At 37.9% G+C, this 21,602-nt stretch overlaps 1 protein-coding gene across 1 annotated transcript in view; it reads left to right on the top strand.

Annotated features, from left to right (window-relative positions):
• Positions 1-3,593: 3,593 nt before the first annotated feature.
• Positions 3,594-21,602, top strand: part of LOC119790390 (AF4/FMR2 family member 2-like) — a 248,207-nt gene continuing 230,198 nt past the window's right edge. Inside the window, exon 1 of the mRNA XM_038295934.1 lies at positions 3,594-3,788. Within this exon, the coding sequence (XP_038151862.1) occupies positions 3,736-3,788 (53 nt within the window). The 5' untranslated portion in view covers positions 3,594-3,735. The remainder of the gene's footprint in view (positions 3,789-21,602) is intronic.

Genomic DNA, 21,602 nt, shown 5'->3' with positions numbered 1-21,602 from the left:
CCGTGAATATCTCATTTAGTTTCCAGTGAATAGCTCTTTTTGTTTTCAGTGAATATCTCTTTTTGTTTCAAGTGAATATCTCTTTTTGTTTCCAGTAAATATCTCTTTTTGTTTCCAGTGAATATCTCTATTTGTTTCCAGAGAATATCTCTTTTTGTTTCAAGTAAATATCTCTTTTTTTCCAGTGAATATCTCTTTTTGTTTCCAGTAAATATCTCTTTTTGTTTCCAGTGAATATCTCTTTTTGTTTCCAGTAAATATCTCTTTTTGTTTCAAGTGAATATCTCTTTTTGTTTCCAGTAAATATCTCTTTTTGTTTCCAGTGAATATCTCTATTTGTTTCCAGAGAATATCTTTTTGTTTCAAGTAAATATCTCTTTTTTTCCAGTGAATATCTCTTTTTGTTTCCAGTAAATATCTCTTTTTGTTTCCAGTGAATATCTCTTTTTGTTTCCAGTGAATATCTTATTTAGTTTCCAGTGTTTTCCGTGAATATCTCATTTAGTTTCCAGGGAATATCTCTTTTTGTTTTCAGTGAATATCTCTTTTTGTTTCAAGTGAATATCTCTTTTTGTTTCCAGTAAATATCTCTTTTTGTTTCCAGTGAATATCTCTATTTGTTTCCAGAGAATATCTCTTTTTGTTTCAAGTAAATATCTCTTTTTTTCCAGTGAATATCTCTTTTTGTTTCCAGTAAATATCTCTTTTTGTTTCCAGTGAATATCTCTTTTTGTTTCCAGTGAATATCTTATTTAGTTTCCAGTGTTTTCTGTGAATATCTCATTTAGTTTCCAGTGAATATCTCTTTTTTATGTTTCCAGTGAATATCTCTTTATGTTTCCAGTGAATATCTTATTTAGTTTTCAGTGTTTTCCGTGAATATCTCTTTTTGTTTCCAGTGAATATCTCATTTTGTTTCTAGTGAATAGCTTTTTGTTTCCAGTGAATATCTGATTTTGTTTCCAGTGAATATCTCTTTGTTTTCAGTGAATATCTCTTTTTGTTTCAAGTGAATATCTCTTTTTGTTTCCAGTAAATATCTCTCTTTGTTTCCAGTGAATATCTCTATTTGTATCCAGAGAATATCTCTTTTTGTTTCCAGTAAATATCTCTTTTTGTTTCCAGTGAATATCTCTTTTTGTTTCCAGTAAATATCTCTTTTTGTTTCCAGTGAATATCTCTTTTTGTTTCCAGTAAATATCTCTTTTTGTTTCCAGTGAATATCTCTTTTTGTTTCCAGTGAATATCTGATTTTGTTTCCAGTGAATATCTTATTTAGTTTCCAGTGTTTTCTGTTAATATCTCATTTAGTTTCCAGTGAATATCTTATTTAGTTTCCAGTGTTTTCCGTGAATAGCTCTTTTTGTTTCCAGTGAATAGCTCTTTTTGTTTCCAGTGAATATCTGATTTTGTTTCCAGTGAATATTTCATTTTGTTTCCAGTGAATATCTCTTTTTGTTTTCAGTGAATATCTCTTTTTGTTTCAAGTGAATATCTCTTTTTGTTTCCAGTAAATATCTCTTTTTGTTTCCAGTGAATATCTCTTTTTGTTTCCAGTGAATATCTGATTTTGTTTCCAGTGAATATCTCTTTTTGTTTCCAGTGAATATCTCATTTTGTTTCCAGTGAATATCTCTTTATGTTTCCAGTGAATATCTTATTTAGCTTCCAGTGTTTTCCGTGAATATCTCTTTTTGTTTCCAGTGAATATCTCATTTTGTTTCCAGTGAATATCTCTTTTTGTTTTCAGTGAATATCTCTTTTTGTTTCCAGTAAATATCTCTTTTTGTTTCCAGTGAATATCTCTATTTGTTTCCAGAGAATATCTCTTTTTGTTTCCAGTAAATATCTCTTTTTGTTTCCAGTGAATATCTCTTTTTGTTTCCAGTAAATATCTCTTTTTGTTTCCAGTGAATATCTCTTTGTTTCCAGTGAATATCTGATTTTGTTTCCAGTGAATATCTCTTTATGTTTCCAGTGAATATCTTATTTAGTTTCCAGTGTTTTCCGTGAATATCTCATTTAGTTTCCAGTGAATATCTCTTTTTGTTTCCAGTGAATATTTCATTTTGTTTCCAGTGAATATCTCTTTTTGTTTTTAGTTAATATCTCTTTTTGTTTCAAGTGAATATCTCATTTTGTTTCCAGTAAATATCTCTTTTTATTTCCAGTGAATATCTCTTTGTTTCCAGTGAATATCTGATTTTGTTTCCAGTGAATATCTCTTTTTGTTTCCAGTGAATATCTCATTTTGTTTCCAGTGAATATCACTTTATGTTTCCAGTGAATATCTTATTTATTTTCCAGTGTTTTCCAGTGAATATCTCTTTATGTTTCCAGTGAATATCTTATTTAGCTTCCAGTGTTTTCCGTGAATATCTCTTTTTGTTTCCAGTGAATATCTCATTTTGTTTCCAGTGAATATCTCTTTTTGTTTTCAGTGAATATCTCTTTTTGTTTCCAGTAAATATCTCTTTTTGTTTCCAGTGAATATCTCTATTTGTTTCCAGAGAATATCTCTTTTTGTTTCCAGTAAATATCTCTTTTTGTTTCCAGTGAATATCTCTTTTTGTTTCCAGTAAATATCTCTTTTTGTTTCCAGTGAATATCTCTTTGTTTCCAGTGAATATCTGATTTTGTTTCCAGTGAATATCTCTTTATGTTTCCAGTGAATATCTTATTTAGTTTCCAGTGTTTTCCGTGAATATCTCATTTAGTTTCCAGTAAATATCTCTTTTTGTTTCCAGTGAATATTTCATTTTGTTTCCAGTGAATATCTCTTTTTGTTTTCAGTTAATATCTCTTTTTGTTTCAAGTGAATATCTCATTTTGTTTCCAGTAAATATCTCTTTTTATTTCCAGTGAATATCTCTTTGTTTCCAGTGAATATCTGATTTTGTTTCCAGTGAATATCTCTTTTTGTTTCCAGTGAATATCTCATTTTGTTTCCAGTGAATATCACCTTATGTTTCCAGTGAATATCTTATTTATTTTCCAGTGTTTTCCGTGAATATCTCTTTTTGTTTCCAGTGAATATCTGATTTTGTTTCCAGTGAATATCTCTTTTGGTTTTCAGTGAATATCTCTATTTGTTTCCAGAGAATATCTCTTTTTGTTTCCAGTAAATATCTCTTTTTGTTTCCACTGAATATCTCTTTTTGTTTCCAGTAAATATCTCTTTTTGTTTCCAGTGAATATCTCTTTTTGTTTCCAGTGAATATCTGATTTTTTTTCCAGTGAATATCTCTTTATGTTTCCAGTGAATATCTTATTTAGTTTCCAGTGTTTTCCATGAATATCTCATTTAGTTTCCAGTGAATATCTCTTTTTGTTTCCAGTGAATATCTCTTTATGTTTCCAGTGAATATCTCATTAAGTTTCCAGTGAATATCTCATTTTGTTTCCAGTAAATATCTCTTTTTGTTTCCAGTGAATATCTCTTTATGTTTCCAGTGAATATCTTATTTAGTTTCCAGTGTTTTCCGTGAATATCTCATTTAGTTTCCAGTGAATATCTCATTTAGTTTCCAGTGAATATCTCAGTATGGAGCTGTGTGTTCCTCCCTCCCTCCCTCCTCCTCTGCTGGGCTGTCAGCTCTCTCCTACCACGTAGCAGCTTCCCGGCAGCAGCCTGTCTCCTCTCTCCCAGCCACTCTGAACCAGCGGCTCATGTAGAACCACGTAGCAGCGGCAGGCTTTGGATTCTAACCAGCGGCAGCAGCGGCCGAACCGGACATGGACCTCTTTGAATTCGACTTTTTCAGGGACTGGGAACTGGAGCAGCCGTGGTGAGTCCCGCACGCCGCTTTGTTTTGATTTTTGCTCCTGTGTTAACAGCCACGCATCTGTGCGTGTTCAGTGCTGAATGGGATGGGTGGAAAGAAAGCTGGTTGCTGGTTGTTTTTCTATTTTAATTTATTTATTATTGTCTCTGTGAGGAGGCGGGGAAAGTGATTGGACTAAAAGAAAAGAAAAAACGCCTTTGTTGTGTCACCGTCCGAGCTGCCGTTGTTACCGGCGGAGGCACGCGCGTTCAGCTGAGGGCTCCGCTCCTCGCGGCGCCTTTGTGACTTCAGAGATGCAGAGAGAGCGATGAATGAAAAGGGCAGCGCATCATCCAAGTTAGTCAGCTGTTTGTGATCAGTTCTGCCCTTCACTAATTAATAGTGATAATGCTGCGGTCAGGTTAGTGTCTGATTAGTGAGTTGCTGCACCACAGGTGTTGTTGTGATTTATGGGATGTTCTCTGTTCCACGCGCGGCCGTGAAGGCTTAATGACAGAGCAGGGATGATTTATGGGATGTCCATGTGTTGCTTATCAATCACTGTTAGGCTTTTATTTAATACCTACATTAGATTGACTTTATCTGCATCAGGGTGAGCCTAAAATAATCTTTTCACTGTTGGTGAGATTCACAATAAAACGGCCCAGTTTTTAAAGAATACTGTTTAAAAAAAACAACAGAGTCCGAGAGGTTCTCTATCCACGATTAAAGTGTCAAAGTTTAATGTTATTTCAGACTTTAAAGTCCATTAACTACTCAAAAAACTATAGGAAGTAGGAAAGGAATAAATGAAGGAAAAAATATGAAAAAAAGGAATGTGGAAAGAGAATGAGGAAGGCGCAGGAGAAAGAAGTAATTAAAGAAAAGATTTTTAAAATTAGGAAAGAAACGAAAAGAAGAGAGAAAGGGAACTTTAAAAAGTACAGAAAGAAAGACAGAAAGAAAAGATAAATTGGATCAATGAAGTTAAAGTATAGATAAAGGAATCACAGAGGAAGGAAGGAAGGAAGGAAGGAAGGAAGGAAGGAAGGAAGGAAGGAAGGAAGGAAGGAAGGAAGGAAGGGAAAGAAAAGAAGGACAAAGAAAAAAAACCCCCTAAAAATAAAAAAAAATGTAGACATGACATAAGGGAAGAAAGCAAGACAAAAGAAAAAAAGAAGGAAAAAAAACACAGGGGCAAGAAAGGGAATAAGGAACAACAAAGAAAGGAAAAGAAATCAAGAAAAGAGGGTGAAAGGAGGAAGGATTTAAAGGACTGAAAGAATAAAAGGAAGACGGATAATAAAATGTAAGAAAAAATATGGAAATATAAGAAGAAAGGAAAGAAATAAACAAATGGAGAAAGCAGAAAAAGAGAAAAAAAGGGAAAGGAAGAAAGAAACAAGGAAGGATGGAAGGAACTAAGGAAGAAAGGAAAGAAGGAAGGACACAACACTTAAATTAAAGAATACTGAATACTGTAAATATATTCATTATTCCATCTTCCCCACCATACTAACCCAGATGTAGAAAAACAGAAATCAGATTCTAGACTCTGCTGTTTTCCTCCATGAACATGAGCTGATAAATAGATGTCCATTGCATAGATTCTAGATGGAAGCTGTGAACTTCTAGACAGCATCAGTCAGGGCCTCATCTGTTCCGCTCCTCTGCGGTTTGCCATCGCTTTATGCTACGCTGCTCAGCGGAGTCATTTTGTGCACAGCGGAGGACATGAGAACAAAGACCCACATGGAGAGAAGAGCTTTTCTTTAAACACTCAGGAGGCCAGAATCTGCTGCAGCTTCACAGACGTTTCAAAGGTCTGAGGCGTTGAACGCATCTCTGATTCTCTGCAGGATCGTCCTCCTGGGTGCAGCAGGATGATCAGCCGTTACCTGTTCCAACACTGTCAGCTTTTGTCAAATCTTCAATATTTCAATCTTATCTTATTGAGAATATATTAAATATTACAGTTGAAACGTCCATCAGGTGGTGCTAAGTTTACAGCATTGACACGTTTTCACATCTAATTATCTGCTGATCATCAATCAATGAATGCGCCTCTACATTTCACAGACCATCTTTATCTGGTTCCGGTTCCATATTCCTTAGCTGCTATCATAGCAAAGGACAGAATCTATGTTTGTATATTAAAAATAGATCATTTCATCCACCATCTCATTTTTTTGGGCGATATATATATATTTTTTCTTAAGATTATCTGCAAATATTTTGTTTTGTTCTGTTGAAACTGAGATGTGTTGCATTTGTTATCTTTTTTTTTTTTCCAACGTTTTATTGTCATTACACTGTCACAAGTATGGAGTAACATAATTCACTCTCTGCATTTAACACATCCATTTGGGGAGCAGTGAGCTGCCATTGTGCGGCACCTGGGGAGCAGTGTGGGGTTAAGGGTCTTTGCTCAGGAACCCAGAGTGCAGACTGTGGGTATCCAGCCTGGTACTTGCAACCCTCTCAGAGCACAAGCACACTGCTCTAACCACAAGGCCAGAGGTCAGGGATTAGCCGACCGTGGTACGGATCCGGACCCATCTGCTGGCTAATCTGGACCCAATTCGATTTAAAACATTTATAAATTACCGCATGTTGTCCGACGACAGTGTCTAATTTTGCTTGCGCCGCGATGCACGGCCATGGGGAAGAGAACTGTGGTGAACTGGTGAAAGAAAAGTGAAATGGTGCTCAAAGATGACCCTGAACATTTAGAGGATGTTTGGCTCAACCTGCTGCTGTGAAGCAGGATTCTCCACCATGAACAGAATCAAAAATAGATATGGATCCAGGCTCAAAATGAGCTCCTTGATATGTGCTTTAGAATGGCTTAGTCTCCATTCAAACCAGGTTTAAAGCCTTGCAGGGCAGCATAAAGCCCACTGCCAACATTAAGACAGAAAAAACAAAACAAACTGTCAGTTCAGGTATTTTATAAAATATGTGAATCAGGAAATTGTCTATTTACCAAACTGAATGATTGTTGTCTACTTAAAAAAAACCCTGCTCTAGGGGGCCAAACCACACCAAAAGATTTGCACAAGCCCTTAGTCTCTCCTTTAAGGAAAATGTATCTATCATGTAAACGGAGGAAGGAAAAAAAAAGGGCAATATTGTCTTCAAGAATTGGTACCAATAGAGAACAAATCAGCAGAGCATATGGAGGATCCTATCCGGACTGTAGTGAAAATAATCAGCATCAGCGTCTTTCGACCTGCAGCGTGTGAGCAGGAATCTCTGCTTGTTAAGCTGCTTCTAACGGGAGGAAGATGCTGGAGATGCTTCAGGAACGCCGTTCTCTCTCAGTTGGTCTGCCGTGGAGACAGCGGTTTCTAATGGGCTCATCGCTGTCTGCAGCACATGCTGGGGGGGCGGGGGGCAGAGCTCATCACAGCTCAGCAGATGGTGACACACAGTCTACTGGGGTCTGTATGTTAGACTACTAACCCGCCTGAGATATCCACTGCTTCAGGGCAATGAAAGAGACATCCCACATCCTCCTCTATGCACATGAACTCCTGTTGGCGGCTGAATCCAAACCTGTCTGGGAATGTGGAACGCTGCCCTGGGAAGGCTTCGCCTTCTAAAGCTGCTCATCATTTTATTGCACAGAAAAAAAAAAGATAAAAGATATTACAACAATTCAAACTTTTGTAGAATCAGTGTTTTCATGCTTAATCTGAGCAGGTAAATCAGATAATCTACCAATGCAATGAATGTTTTCTTGTCCTTATAATAATAGAATTAAAAAGTATAAACTTGAACCAAGGTCATGTAGTTGTTTTTTTCTCATTTTAAATGTAAATGTTCTTATTCCATTGGCAAAATGTCTTAACTATGTGCTAAAATCAAAGGAAAATACATCCGATTCAAGAACAAAACACTTATTTCAATTTTTGCAGTATAAAAAAAAATAAATAAAGAAAAACAAAAAACGAATTTTTGTGCAAATTAATCTCCCCACAACAATCAAATGATAACTAAAGATATCATCATCATCATCATCATCATCATCATCATCATCATCATCATCATCATCATCATCATCATCATCATCATCATCATCATCAGAATCATCATCATCATCATCATCATCAGAATCAGGGATTCTAGTAGTAATAATCTGTCAGTACAGAAAGACAATTGCACTTCATGTTATAAGTGACTTATTTAGACCTCTTGATTAGGGCTGAAACAATGGGATTAATCCAGATTAATCGATTTTTTAAATAATCATCACCTAATTTAGTAATCAATTAATTGTTAACTGGAGTATAGAGACTCTAAAACATGATTTTAGCTGACAAAGTAACCAATTTACAGCAGTACTTATTACAAAGCTGTAAAAAGAATTTGCTTTTAAGATAAAAAAAAAGTCCTCATCTGTCAACATGCTCTATCCAGAAATCCTCAAGTGGAAACGTTTTATTTTCACTTGCTTTACTTATGTGAAAATTCTTATTTTAGGAACCTTTGGCGATGATTATTCAAAAAAAGAATAGACAGATTAATCGATTTGCAATCGGTAGTTGCAGCTCTACTTTTGATATCATATTTATTATATATTTCAAAACAAGAAATAAGTCAGTAAAGTGCTGCTAAAAGTGAAATATATATATCAGTTTTCCTTAAAATAAATTAACTTTTCCTTAATTTAGGGAGGTAATTTAACAAAAGATTACCATGATTTATATTTAAGCTCAAAAATCAACTTTCTTATCCTATTTAAATTGCACAATATTTATTAATCTTATTTTAAGGACAGAAGTCCTGATTTCATTGTCATCTTATTTACCCGATCAGATGTTTACTTTTGAAGCGCTGATGAATTATTGGACTTATTTTGAGTAAAATCTTCTCAAAAGATTAATTATGTAACAGAATCTATTCTTGATCAGAATATTGATCTCAAAATAAAATCTAAAAGTGGTTTGGACTAGATCTAATCTGAGGGACACTTTTGCAGTGCACAGCTTGTTTGCTGCAGGTCTCTGACAGATTTGCATGTTTAGCAACACACTGCAAAAAATATATATCTAGAACTTCTTTGATTAGGTGTATTTATTGTTAATTGGAGCAGATAACTAAGATAATTTACCATTACAATGAGGATTTCTACTTCATTTCTGCTTAAAATACAAATGTATGAATGTGAAACAAAGTAATGGAGAAGTGTTTTTTTTACATTTGTTTTAAAAGCTGAGACAGATTGATCTCTCATCACTGATTTTAGCAGGTTTGTTCTTGTATTGTCATCTGGCCATTTATGTCAATATTTTGTTGATTGTTAGTAGGGCGGAAACAATTAATCAGAATATTTTTTTTTTATTTTTTTTTTTTGGTTGTAGCAAACTAGAAAACAGACTCTAACGTGCTGTTAGCTGAAACAATAACCCACTCTAGGCAGTTATTATGCCAAAATTGTAAAAATTAAACAAGGATTTTGCTTTGGAGATGAATTCAGTAAACTTTAATGTTGGTAAATAAGCACTGTTAATTTCTGTTATGTACCATATGTAGAATATCTTTAGCTTCTCCTGGTTTAATATGTAGAAAGGCCTATTTATGATGATTTTTGCTATCATTAATTAATTAAAAATAAAAATATCGTCAGATTAATCAATTAGTACAATCAGCCCAAGTCGCAACTTCCAGCAGCCCTCGCGAACCCTGCAGGGATAAGCGTGACGAAAAAAGGATGAATGGATGGATGTTTAAATCACGTTGGTAACTTGTAGAGCTTCCCATTCAGTTGATAGATAGAAGAACTCACCCAAGGACTTGAAGGAGAGGGCTTTTCTTTTACATCTTTTATGTCTTTTAAATTATTCTTTCACCACGATTTGAACTTCTAACATCAGACTAACTTTTCCTTTAATCCAAGTTTAAAGACATTCGTTTGCGTATTGTTCATCCATATTCTTGCTAGAAATAAATAACACATTTGTTTCAACAATGAAGGCAGAGGTACGTTCAAGGAGCAAAACACCTGTTGGCAGCCTTCTAAGTTTTCCAAGAAAACTTAGAAGGCTGCGACGGTGGGCACTGGCCAATACGGTCTGGCATTCGCTGATCCATCAGCGCATTCAGCAGGCATGTCTTGAAAAAATGTGAAGCGCATGCATTTCTGCTCCCTCCATCTTGTTGATGTTTTCTTTAATATGCCAATAAATGTTTTTTTATTGATACATGTGTAACATTATTATTCACCATGTCGTTTAAACCATATAAATGGAGGAAGAAAAGGCAGGCCCAGATCGAGGCTAGGTTATACTGGTGTCAAAATATCGGCCTTAAAGTCTGTATCGGTCTCTTTTTAAATTTAAATCTTCTTCTTTGATTGGCATGTTGGTTTCATTTACCTGCTGAAATTAATGCAGGGATTGACGTTAAGGATTTTTACCACTTGCCCAAAGGGCAAGTGACTTTCACATTTAATTTGCCCAGAAACAATTTTTACTTGCCCAGTATAATGTTTGATAAATATAGTTCCTAATATTAATTTTTGTATATATATCAATGAAACATGTTTGTTTTTTAAATGTTTTTTTTGTAATTCAGTAAGTTTACAGGTTCCTGGTGTGTATATGCATGTGTCAGATAATGAACTCAAGCCTACATTACCGTGTTAACATGCTTTTCAATCCTTCCTGCACATTCTTTTCAAACTAAACTTTGCTATAAACTGTTGTGTGCTTAGAAAAATATAAATTGTAATGTTAAAAATCTAAAAAAAAAACGTGACAGGTTGAAAACTTACACTACTACTACTCACCAGTTTAACATGTTTAGCTCTATAACATTTAAATGCACCACTCCAATGTCTAAGAGAAAACAATTTAATGAACATTTTTTAATGTATGACCTGCATCACTGTAGAGAAGACTGCCATATGATAGAAATATTTACACTGTGCGCATACAATTATTATTATTATTTTCCTAATCCCTGATTGATCATTTTTAATCTAGCGTGTATTATAGTATAGATTAAATTCATCATCCAGCTGCTGCTCTGCAGAATTGTCTCCCCAAGAGCTGAATCACGCAATCTAGCGGAAAATCATGTGGCTTTTTCAAATCACGCGAGAATGTGTACAAAACAACAAAGATGGCGCTGGCAACGCTTGTGGGTCGTTTTTAGTGAATGTCTGTGATTTTAAAGTAATTTTGAGTGATTAATATATTTTTTTTGCGATCATTGCACTTGCCCGATGGGCAAATGAAATGAAATTTGTACTCTCCCGACAATAAAAACTACTTGCCCCGGGCGATCGGGCGATGGTTAACATCGAGCCCTGTAATGGGAAATATGCCTATTTTTGGATGCAGAATATCCAGCTAATACATCAGGACTGCTGTCGTCATGTGTGCAGTGTTATTATAGCAGACGACTCTTTGGAATCCATTATTGTTGGCTGTTATATTATAGTCACACAGTCAGGAATTCCCACTGTTCAAACCAGGAGTCCTTCTGCAATAGGCTAGTGCTAAAAGCCAAATAGAGTTTCATAATAGCAGATAAAAAACACCTGATATGTTTATCAGTGTTCAGCATTAATATCACCGTTGTCTATTTATCTTAGATTGCACGTTCCTTCCCAGAGGCCCGTTTTGCTCCATCTAAGAGTGCAGATTTTTAAGTCCTTCTAACACATAAGTAACCATACATTGCAGCCCCAGCTCTATGTTCGGGGTTGTGTGTTCCTATTGGGAGGACCAGACCCTCTGGTCTGGTCTGAAGCCTCTTTTATTTGCAGTCGCCACAGTGGGATGCAGGGAGCGTGTTTTAGGGTGATGGACCTCAGCTATGGTCTCCTCTACTCAGGATAATCCTTCCAGTTTTGCGTACTGGAGATGACACGTCTAGAGCCCCTAGTGGATGAAAGTTATACAGGGTTGGTTTGCTGGTGAAGTTTCTGTCATTCAGGTCATAGTCATTCCAAAATAGTAAAAAAAAGAATCCACTGGACTTTGTTTCCAATTTCGAAGACGTTTCACTTCACATCCAGGAAGCTTTTTCATTTCAAAATGTCAGAAATAGCGTTAAGTTTGAGGCTTCACAGAGTGGAACAAAAACAAAGTATTGTTTTGGCTTAGAAAATATGTAAATTGAATCGGATGACCGGGTCCACCCCTTAGCGTTGGTTTGAATTGAGACTTGAATTGTTTTATTTATTTATTTGGTTACAGGATTGCAAGATCTACAAATTGAACATTGGTAGTTAAAAACAAAGGGCAAACAAAAAAGGGCCACCATAGCCACAGCTTGTCATGTCCCCCCATCCCCTTTAAAAAAACATCCATCAATTGTCAACAAACTGTTTTCATACAAAACCACTCTTGAAGTCGTAGGGAAGCGGCTGTTCCGAATGATGCAGTTCCGAATTCTCCAGCGTGGTGCACAACTTTACACGAGTGAATAAAGTGAATTTGATTGGTCCATATACTGCTATTATTCCTGCTATCAAAATTAAAAGTATAGAAAAAAGCAACCTCTGTCATCAGATGATATTTATCGTTCAGTTGTTTTGGTATCCATGTTGCGGGGGGTTTGAATCAGTCCACGTCTTCTGCTGTGACTGCCTCAACAAAAAAGGCTCAACAGTCTGGTTGTACAGAGTTAGTCCATTTTCCCTCAGTTTAAGGTAAAAATGTTTTGCTTAAAAAAATCCATAGTGGGAACTAAAAGATCGATATTATATCAGGCAGCAAAAAATCACAATATATTGCCAAGAGGATTTTTTCTCCACATCCCAGGGATGACACATCAGCTGATACCAATACAAGAAAAAAAAATCACAGATATCGGCCAAAAGTATCAGCTGGCTGATGCATCAGTCTGCCTGTAGTAGTAAGTTTACTGTTCCTTTCTTTTAGTGGCAGTTTTCCAGACACCATGAAAAGGATAAATCCAACTTCATACAAGCTCAAAAAAAAACCCAACAAAAACCCAAATATGTGCCAAAAACATCGACCAGCCCGGCTGACGTATCGGTCTATCTCTATCTTTACCATGGGGTCTCATTGTTGTTCGTCTGCACTCACACTTCACAAACTATTTGTTATTACTATTTAAACGTTGCATGTTGCTGGATGTGGTGCTTTTATTTTATCTCTTGGTTTCAGAGAAGCGTGTTTAAAGAGGATGCAGCGGTCTGAACGATTATCAGCTCGTTTCTGGCCTCAGGATATGTCTGAGCGTGAGATCTGCTAATGTCAGGGAAGTGCTTCTGCAGTGACAAATCCTTAAAAAATGTCACTTAACTTCACTGCCTTATCAGCTGTTCTACATGATGCTCATGGTGAAATAGTAAGGGGGGGGGGTCTGAAAAGAGCCAACCTCTACAGTTCCGTGGAAACACAATAGCTTGGCAACCACAGAGCCCTCTGTTCCAGCGGAGAGCCTGAGCGGCGGCATCGACACATGCTGTTGTCCCTCAGCGGTCGTGATGCAAGCGCCCTGGAGCAAGGTACTTAACCCCCCACTGGTGGAGAGGAGCTGCTCGGGGCTCGGCTACATGCTCGGGGTGTGTATACATGTCAGCCCCCCCTGCCAGGCTCCATCACGCTGCGGCTGTCATGTGGGCTCACAAAGGCTGCATTCTACAGCAGATAATACAGAAAATGGAAAGGAGGAAAACAAAGAGAGAGATGTTTGATTTTTTGGGGAAATGAGCTGTTAGTTCTCCAGACGCTGATGTGAAAAAAAGCAGCTGAGGGAACTCATCATTAAAAGGTCCTCAGGTAGATATGCCTCAAAAGCAGCTTTGGAGAACGTCTGGCTCCTCAGAAAAAAAAAGGCTTTGATGAAAGGAGGGTTAGCATGTTTTAAGGACCAGTGTGACATTCTGAGGCCCTTTGAGGCATAACATGTCTAAAACCTGATGTTTGATGACTGTCTCACTCTCACTAGTATTTGGACATTTTTTTTTTTTTTTTGTGCATTAACAGCATGAAAATATCAGGAGAAACTATATCCTGCTTTTTGAAATGCATTTTTAAGGGAGAGGCTGCAGGGAATAACTTAAGCTCTGGCCAGAAGGAAATCCATTCGAAGCAAAGTAGAATTTAGATCAAGCCTTTTTTCCCTTTAATGTAGCAACAAGGTCAAGGTGATTAAAATAATTCCACAATTCAGTGATTGATCGGGCCGGAGAAATAAAATAGTCTGCTAAATGCTCACAACACTGCTCACTACTTCTGCACTTTACTGCAGCTTTGATGTCGCTGGAGACTCAGCTCTAATAAACGTTCAAATGGACTCAGTTGTCCAAGATAGCACTTAAGAAAGCACCACCAGAGGAAGAGGGAAACTGGAATGGAGTGAAAGAGCCCCCCCCCATATGCCCCAAATGGATGTTTTTTCACTTCAATTTTACAATGACTTCTAAAGCCAAAATATACTTGAGCTGAGATGCAAAGAAATAACTGAATTTATTGTCAATTATTGTATATTGGATTAAAAACGGTCCTCCATTCGATTAACTGATAGCATCCACGTAAAAGGAATTTTTTTCAGTGCTGTAGTGTTACTACCATTCACTAGAGAGCACCACTGTTCATTATTAGCTGACGCCTTGCTAGCATTTCTAGAAAAATAACTTTGTTGATCTCATAATGGAGGAATTAATGCTCTGCATTTAACCCATCCCCTCGGGGAGCAGTGGGCTGCCACTGTGCGGCGCCCGGGGGGGGAAATTGGGGGATAAGGGTCTTGCTCAGACAGCCAGAGTGGAAGTTTCGAACTCACAACCTCAGGATTCCTAACCACTAGGCCGCCACTCCACCACCACAAGTAACGCCAGAGCAGAGGCAGGATAGAGGATAAACGTGAATGGATTTAGAGTCCTGTAAAGTTTATAATTTACACTTTTAATGGAGACGAGGATGCAGAATGAACACTTTCTGGATCTTTTTGTAAATATAAAAACTGCAATGCTGCATGGAGGAGCAGCATAACGTCTCCACTGTGTTTGGAACGTTTGGTGATAGAAAAGCTGAGGGCATTACACAAACCATCTGTAACATGATAGAAAAATACATGCTAGCAATTAGCATGGTAGACGGAGAAAGCCATATACCCCAGTTACACTACCCTTGAAAAACCGTGCCGAGACCGGTCCGACCTCAGTAACTGAGATAACTTATCATGTGCAAATTGAAAGCAAACTGAACTGAACCGAGCTTGACACAACCGGACTGCGCTAACTGCAGACCAGTTCCAGAGGTGGGCTCGGCTCGGTTTTTCCCTGGCTGATTCTCTGATAACAAGAGCGCATGAGCAGAACGCGTAATCTCCGTCTGGCTGCACATCCCGATTCACACTCCATTCCAGTAGTTGGCGGTAATGCCCCTCCGGAAGTTGCTTGCCAACCAACACAAAACAGAAGAAGAACAACAACTATAAACAACAATTGAAATCTTCTCCGCACAACATTTTGATTTGCTTGAGTACCTCTTTCTTCGTCTTCTTGTGTTTTATGGCGGTTGGCAAACAACTTTTTGGTGCATTACCGCCACCAACTGCTTGATTTCCTCCTTCAATACTGGCAGTAATACCGCAGATCGTCACTAGGAGGCGAGGAGTCGAGGAACCGAGATATCGTGATGTGTAAACGGTCGTCAGAACGAGCTCGGTCTGGTTAACTGACCCGAGCTCGGACCGGTCTCGGCATGGATCGGTTTTTCAAGGGTAGTGTAAATGGGGTAATAGTGAGTTAATGACTTCATGAGGTCAAGTTTTAAAATTCTTCTGAGAGCAACCAGAACCAAAACCACCTGTTTAAAAGTGCTGCTCACAGCACAAAGTCTCCCACTGATTGCTGGATCAGACAAAACAAACAGCTAAATGAGAGTTAGTGTCGTCTGTTCTGAAATCAAGTGGCAAATAGTCTAACAGTATGTCAGAGCGACATACCCTCTCTGTTAACGATAGCTTTACATCTCTATTCATTGGAAATCATTAATGTTTAACATATTTTATTAATCTTTTTTATGTGGTAACCTAATAGATTCCTGGTTTGCTATATATTATAAATTACGTTAAAATATGTAAGGAAACTTGCTTTGGTGGCAGGATAAGTTTGTTAAAACATAAGGTTGTACTGTATTTTTACCAGCACATTGTACAAACTTATTGAATCCTTGTTGTTATGGAATGAACAAAAGGAAGCTCAGTTTTTTAAGTAAACAATCAATAAGATCAATTAACTTCAGATTTACTCATTAATTGATAACATTTATCCCTAGCTTAGACTAAGTTTTAACAGTCTGTCAGTATTGATGATCCGGAAACCCCCCCACACCTTGTTAAATCTGAGCGAAAACTGTAGGACTCCTCCTCCTCCTGCTGGAGAAATACTTTCATCTCTTCTTTTCTTTGTTACCCCCCCTCATTCCCCTCCTCCTCCTCCTCCTCTCTGTCTCCTGCCGCCGCGCCTCTTGCTTCATTGTCGCACTTGCAGATCTGAGGGCCACACATGATTGTAATAGGCCTTGCGGTGAAGATTGCGTGCTCCTCTCTGTAATTGCCCATCATGTAGCCGGCTAATCACGGCAGCCGAATCCGAGGGAGATTGCTTTGAACGTTAATTGACGCTGATGGTGATTGGTTGAACCATTTAAGTAGTTAATTAGAGAATTGATTACACATTTCTCCAGCATGGAATGATAAGAATCCAGCTGTGTGTTTTGAAGCCGCGGAAAGCTCACATCTGCAGGAAGAAGCTCTGATTGCTGTTAGCCGAAAGTCCTTTGTGCGGTGTTTTGATTTGATTCGGCTTGAGAATAAACTGGATCAAAGGTGTTTAGAGTCCTCCGCCAGAATGTTGGTCACACGCCACCTTAGAGTGAAGCTCAGGAGAGTAGAAGAAGAAGGATTCACCAGAGGGAGAAGTGGCAGGAGATTCAATTCTTTCAATGTTCATTCTCACGCTCCCGTATTCAATCTGTTAGTCAAACCTCCCACCTCCCTGTCACCTCAGTCACAGATGGAATCATTCATCACGCCGCTGCAAAAGCTTCTCTTCCTTCGCCGTGGGATCGGCCTCAGCTCGCCAAAACCCCCTCTCCATCCGACTCTTCACACCCGCATCATCAGGCTGAGTCTCACCATCAGTGATGGCAGCCAGCGCAGACAGAAGCCCCTCTATCTGGGGGGAAACATTTGATCTCAGAACAACGACTTAATGATCCCGCAGGACGGCAAAGTGCCGGCTCCTTCAGGGGGTGTTAAGGAGCTGCTGAAGCCAGTCGGCTAACCTGGATTTAATCTGGGAGGAAACAGTCGCTGTCCTTGGTGCTGAAAAGCCACCCTGCATGTTTTTTGGGGGGTTTAATTAGCGTATCTGATTATACGGAAGCAGGGAGAGGTGCAGCTGCAAATAGTTATTTTCATCAGTGGCTCCCATGTGGATAGATGTTTTGATGGGAAAAGTGAAAGTTTAGCTGATGGAACAAATTCAAATGCTATGAAAAGCAACACAACAAGCCATTAGATCCAATTCTGACACCAGGAAGCCAGAAACAGCTTTATTATCATCAGTCTGTTTGTTCCTTTCATCAGCTTTTTATCAGGGATTGCTTTGATTTTAGCTCAGTTATCTACATATCTACTTGGAGCAGCTTTGACATTTCAGTAAGAATGGTGCGCTTAGAGTAATTCTATTCAAAAAAATTTGATTAATCCTAAAAAGCAATTAGATGATGTAGTGACTCTTATTGTGTTTTTAAAACATCTCCACCTACATGCTAAAATCCCGCAGTGATTTTTTTTTTATCTAGAAAAGCCTCTGACTGAAGACATATTTCTTTCAACAGTCTGCTGAAGAGGAAGCTCAGGGTCCTCTGTAATGTGCTTCTTTTTATGAAAAAACTATTTTTTGTGAAACGGTCTTCGGGGTTAAGAGTAGTTCCCAGATCAGAGCCGTTCTTCTTTATCAGCTTGTTGAGCTTCTTAAGTAAAGCATGGTTGGAAATATTCAATATTTCAGTATTTCACATTAAGGCGAAGGTCTTCAGTTTTGGTTTATTCGGAATAGAGCACCTTCTTCTATATGTCTGCTGTGTTTCCTTCTAGATATCGACTGATTATTTCACAACCAGTCTAACTGATCACTAATACACTAAAAAAAAAGCAACACTGTCTGGCGTTTACTTAATCATATTTCGTTACTTTAACACGATTTTATTCATATTAGCAGGGTAGGACATAAAATAATTGTCTTAAAGTAACTAAATATGTAACTAAGTAAATGCCAAAGGCGGTCGCATTATTTTTTTCCGTGTATGTGCTTCTGATTTCTGAAGCTTTTCCCTTCACCTCATTTTTTAAGAAATTTCAAACACAACATTAATAACGGATAGCGAATGCGTGCACTTCATGTGATCTTAGGCAGAGACATCGACTCGACTTTTACTATCGAATAGTTGACCTTTTTAAATCGCAACTTATTAATGTGCTAGTACATCCCTACTGTTGAAAGCATGAGTTGGTGAGCACATCAATGCTGAGGAAAATAAGTATTTGCACAGCCTGCTATTAGGCAAGTTCTCCCACTTAGAAATCCTGGAGGGGTCTGAAATTGTCATTGTAGGTCATTTTGAACTGAAAATGCTTCCTGGACGGGAAGCGAAACGTCTGCAAACTTGGAAACAAAGTCCAGTGGATATTCTTTAACTTTTTGGAATGACTCTGACATGACTGAGAATCTTTACCATAGTGTATGTCCATTGTGAGAGACATAATCTAAAAAAAACAAAAACAAAACAGAAATCACAATGCATGATCTTCTAACTATTTATTTGTATGTTACAGCTGCAAATAGTATTTGAACACTTGAGAAAATCAATGTTAAAATTTGGCACAGTAGCCTTGGTTTGCAATTACAATTACACAGGTCAAACGTTTCCTGTCGTTTTTCCATCAGGTTTGCACACACTACTGGAGTGATTTTGGTCCACTCCTTCACACAGATCTTGTCTAGATAAGTCAGGTTTCTGGGCTGTCGCTGAGAAACATTTTGAGCTCCCTCTAAAGATTATCTATTGGGTTTAGTTCCGGAGACTGGCTAGGTGAAGCCAGAACCTTGATATTCTTCTGCCAGAGCCACTACTTGGTTATTGTCATGTTTAAAGACCCAGCCTCGACCCATCTTCATTGCTCTAACTGAGGGAAGGAGGTTGTTCCCCAAGATCTCTTAATACATGGCCTTTAGAAAAACCTTTAGAAATGATGTGTTATTTTCCTCCCGCGTCACATTTACGCATTGCTTTGTGTTGGTCTAATCCAGCCAAACACATACAGTAAAGGTCTGGTGCCGTCACATGAGAAAACAAAGAAAGAATACTTCTGTGGCCAATTTGGCCTAGAGGTGTAAACTACACAACCGTAAAGATCACATACAGATGCTCGCTTCAAACGAGGCTCAGAAGGCGTGCGAGGAGGATGGAAGCTGTTTACATTCTCTCCTGTTACAACCGTTCATGTAGATATATGGTTGATGAAATAGACATATTGATTGGGGCAGCTTTGATTCAGTGTTTCCAGATTTCAAAGCACCGCCCTGTTCGTGTGGATTTGATGGATTCCAGAAGCGTCCACTCAGCTTGGAGCCAAGAGAGTAATTGCGATGGCTTGTCATTGATCCATTGCAGGCTTTGACTGTTTTTCCTCCCCAACAGCTCCAGAGAATGTGATATGATACAGATGTCTTTTTATTCCAGCTGTTTATAGAGTTTAGTGAGGAAGCAAAAAAAAAAAAAGACATAAAAGTGAATCATCTTTAGAATATTATATGTATTTTTTTTAGAATGTATCAAAGAAAATCCCACATTATTCAGGAAGAAATAAAATTAAATATTCCTTTATTGTAAGTTATCATATTGTCATATGCCACTCTTATGTTTTTTTTAATATTTCCATTTTTAAATATGAAAAGAATAAGTTTAAGCTTTTAAAGTTAATCATTAGTCATTACACCAGTATTACTGGCAGCAAAATGGCTTCAATGTTAAAGTCGTCACCTGCTTAGATAATGTCTAATTATTGTTGCTTTTTATTCGCAAATATAAGGAGTGGCTTTCAGAAATACGAGGCATGTAAAAATTATAAAATTACGATTATTAACACTTAATGATTTATTTGATTAAAATGTGTTCTTTCTGATTAATTATTAACATCCATTAATTGTTGTAATGTTATGGCCGTCCATAGAGGGCGCTGTCGTTCATTCATAAGGGGAGCCTTACTAGTATTTGCAAGGGAAGGAACGCTGGTCCAGAAGCATGGATTGATCCAGGATTATTTACTCTGGCTGTGTCCGAATGTCAGCCTTATCATCATATAGAGTGTCACTACGCGATCCGTCCTGGAAGCACGACTCGTTCTGCACATGCGCCATCAGCTCATTTTAGCATCCAGATATACATCCGGGTCATCCTCAATTTGTATTTTGTTAAAAATACTTAAATTATGTTTTTTCCTCCCCAAAAATAGTAAACGTACTAAAATATTATCTGGTTAATAATGTATTTCCTGCGAAAATAAATGCCTTAAAGTCCTTTCAGTTTTATCACTCCTCTCTGCCTGATCTGCACCAGAAATGGGAGCCTATGTTACTTCCGGGAGCTGACTTTTCGTCTTTGGATTTAAACATAAGTCTATACTTTTTGAGTTTTATGTTTTTGTTTAATTTTAACATTATGGTATGTAGTACGTAATCTAAAGAAAGAAACAACTAAAAAGCAGATAAACATGGTTTAACCATATTTTGCCGGACTTCTCTGAGCATGTCCGATGATGATGTCAGAGAAGCAGTTTAACGAAAAAAATCAGAATTGTCTCACAAAAGTCATAAAACATTTGAAATTAGAAATTTATTTAAGGACACCAGGATGTATATCTGTTTTCGCATACACAGGACGGATCGTGCTTCTGGAATGGATCGGGTAGTGACATAGGGTACTATATAGTGGTTATGCCATTTTAAATGCATCCGAATGTGTAGTGAACGAAAGAGTAGTGAACTCGAAATTTCCTACAATGCACCTTAAAAAGTATTGATCATCCATGGTCACTAGACGAGCAGATATATCCCATAATGCTTTGGGAGGAGAGCTCTCCTCCCAATTTGTTGTCACAGGGGCTCACTGTCGGGTAGACACAGCAGCGACAAAAAACCAAGATGGCACAGGCGTGTGCAGGGAGGCGAAGTCATGTGATTGACGGGGAGCGAAAAGTAGCGATCATCTTTCCTATAGTCCCTGCTCTATATAATGATTGAGGGGTTTAGGTGTTAGGGCGGACGTTCGGATACAGCCACTGTTTATTGGAGAGAAGGATACAGAGTGAACTTTATGTGGTTTGTTTTGTAAATATAAATACATGAACTCCTTCAGTTCTCCCCTAAATAACAAACGTTAGCTGTGCTGCAACCAAAACCACCTGTTTAAAGTCGTAGGGAAACGGCTGTTCCAACCGTTGCATTTCCGAATTCTCCCGATTGGTAACCGACTTTACACGAGTGAATAAAGTAAATGTGATTGGCTGATTATCAAGGGGGCTGGATTGTTGTGGTGGAGGGTTTGCAAGCAAGTTTGGTTGTGCCCGGTTTCTCTGAAGCAGCTTGCTCACCAGTTAGCAACTTAGTGCTAGTAGGTTCCCAATGGTAAATTCCATTGGGACCAAGTAGCACTAAATTGGTGACTTAGAAACGACGCTGTCAAGGAACGCTATGGACAGAGGAAACATGCAAGAGGAGTTTTGTGTCGGAGGTCGTGGATGAGTCTCCTCCTTCATACATTTTTAAATATGATTTCC

Source organism: Cyprinodon tularosa, unplaced genomic scaffold (genome assembly GCF_016077235.1).
Source record: "Cyprinodon tularosa strain WSP-4 unplaced genomic scaffold, ASM1607723v1 ctg363, whole genome shotgun sequence".
Lineage (NCBI taxonomy): Eukaryota > Metazoa > Chordata > Actinopteri > Cyprinodontiformes > Cyprinodontidae > Cyprinodon > Cyprinodon tularosa.
This window is presented reverse-complemented; position numbering and strand designations above follow the sequence as displayed.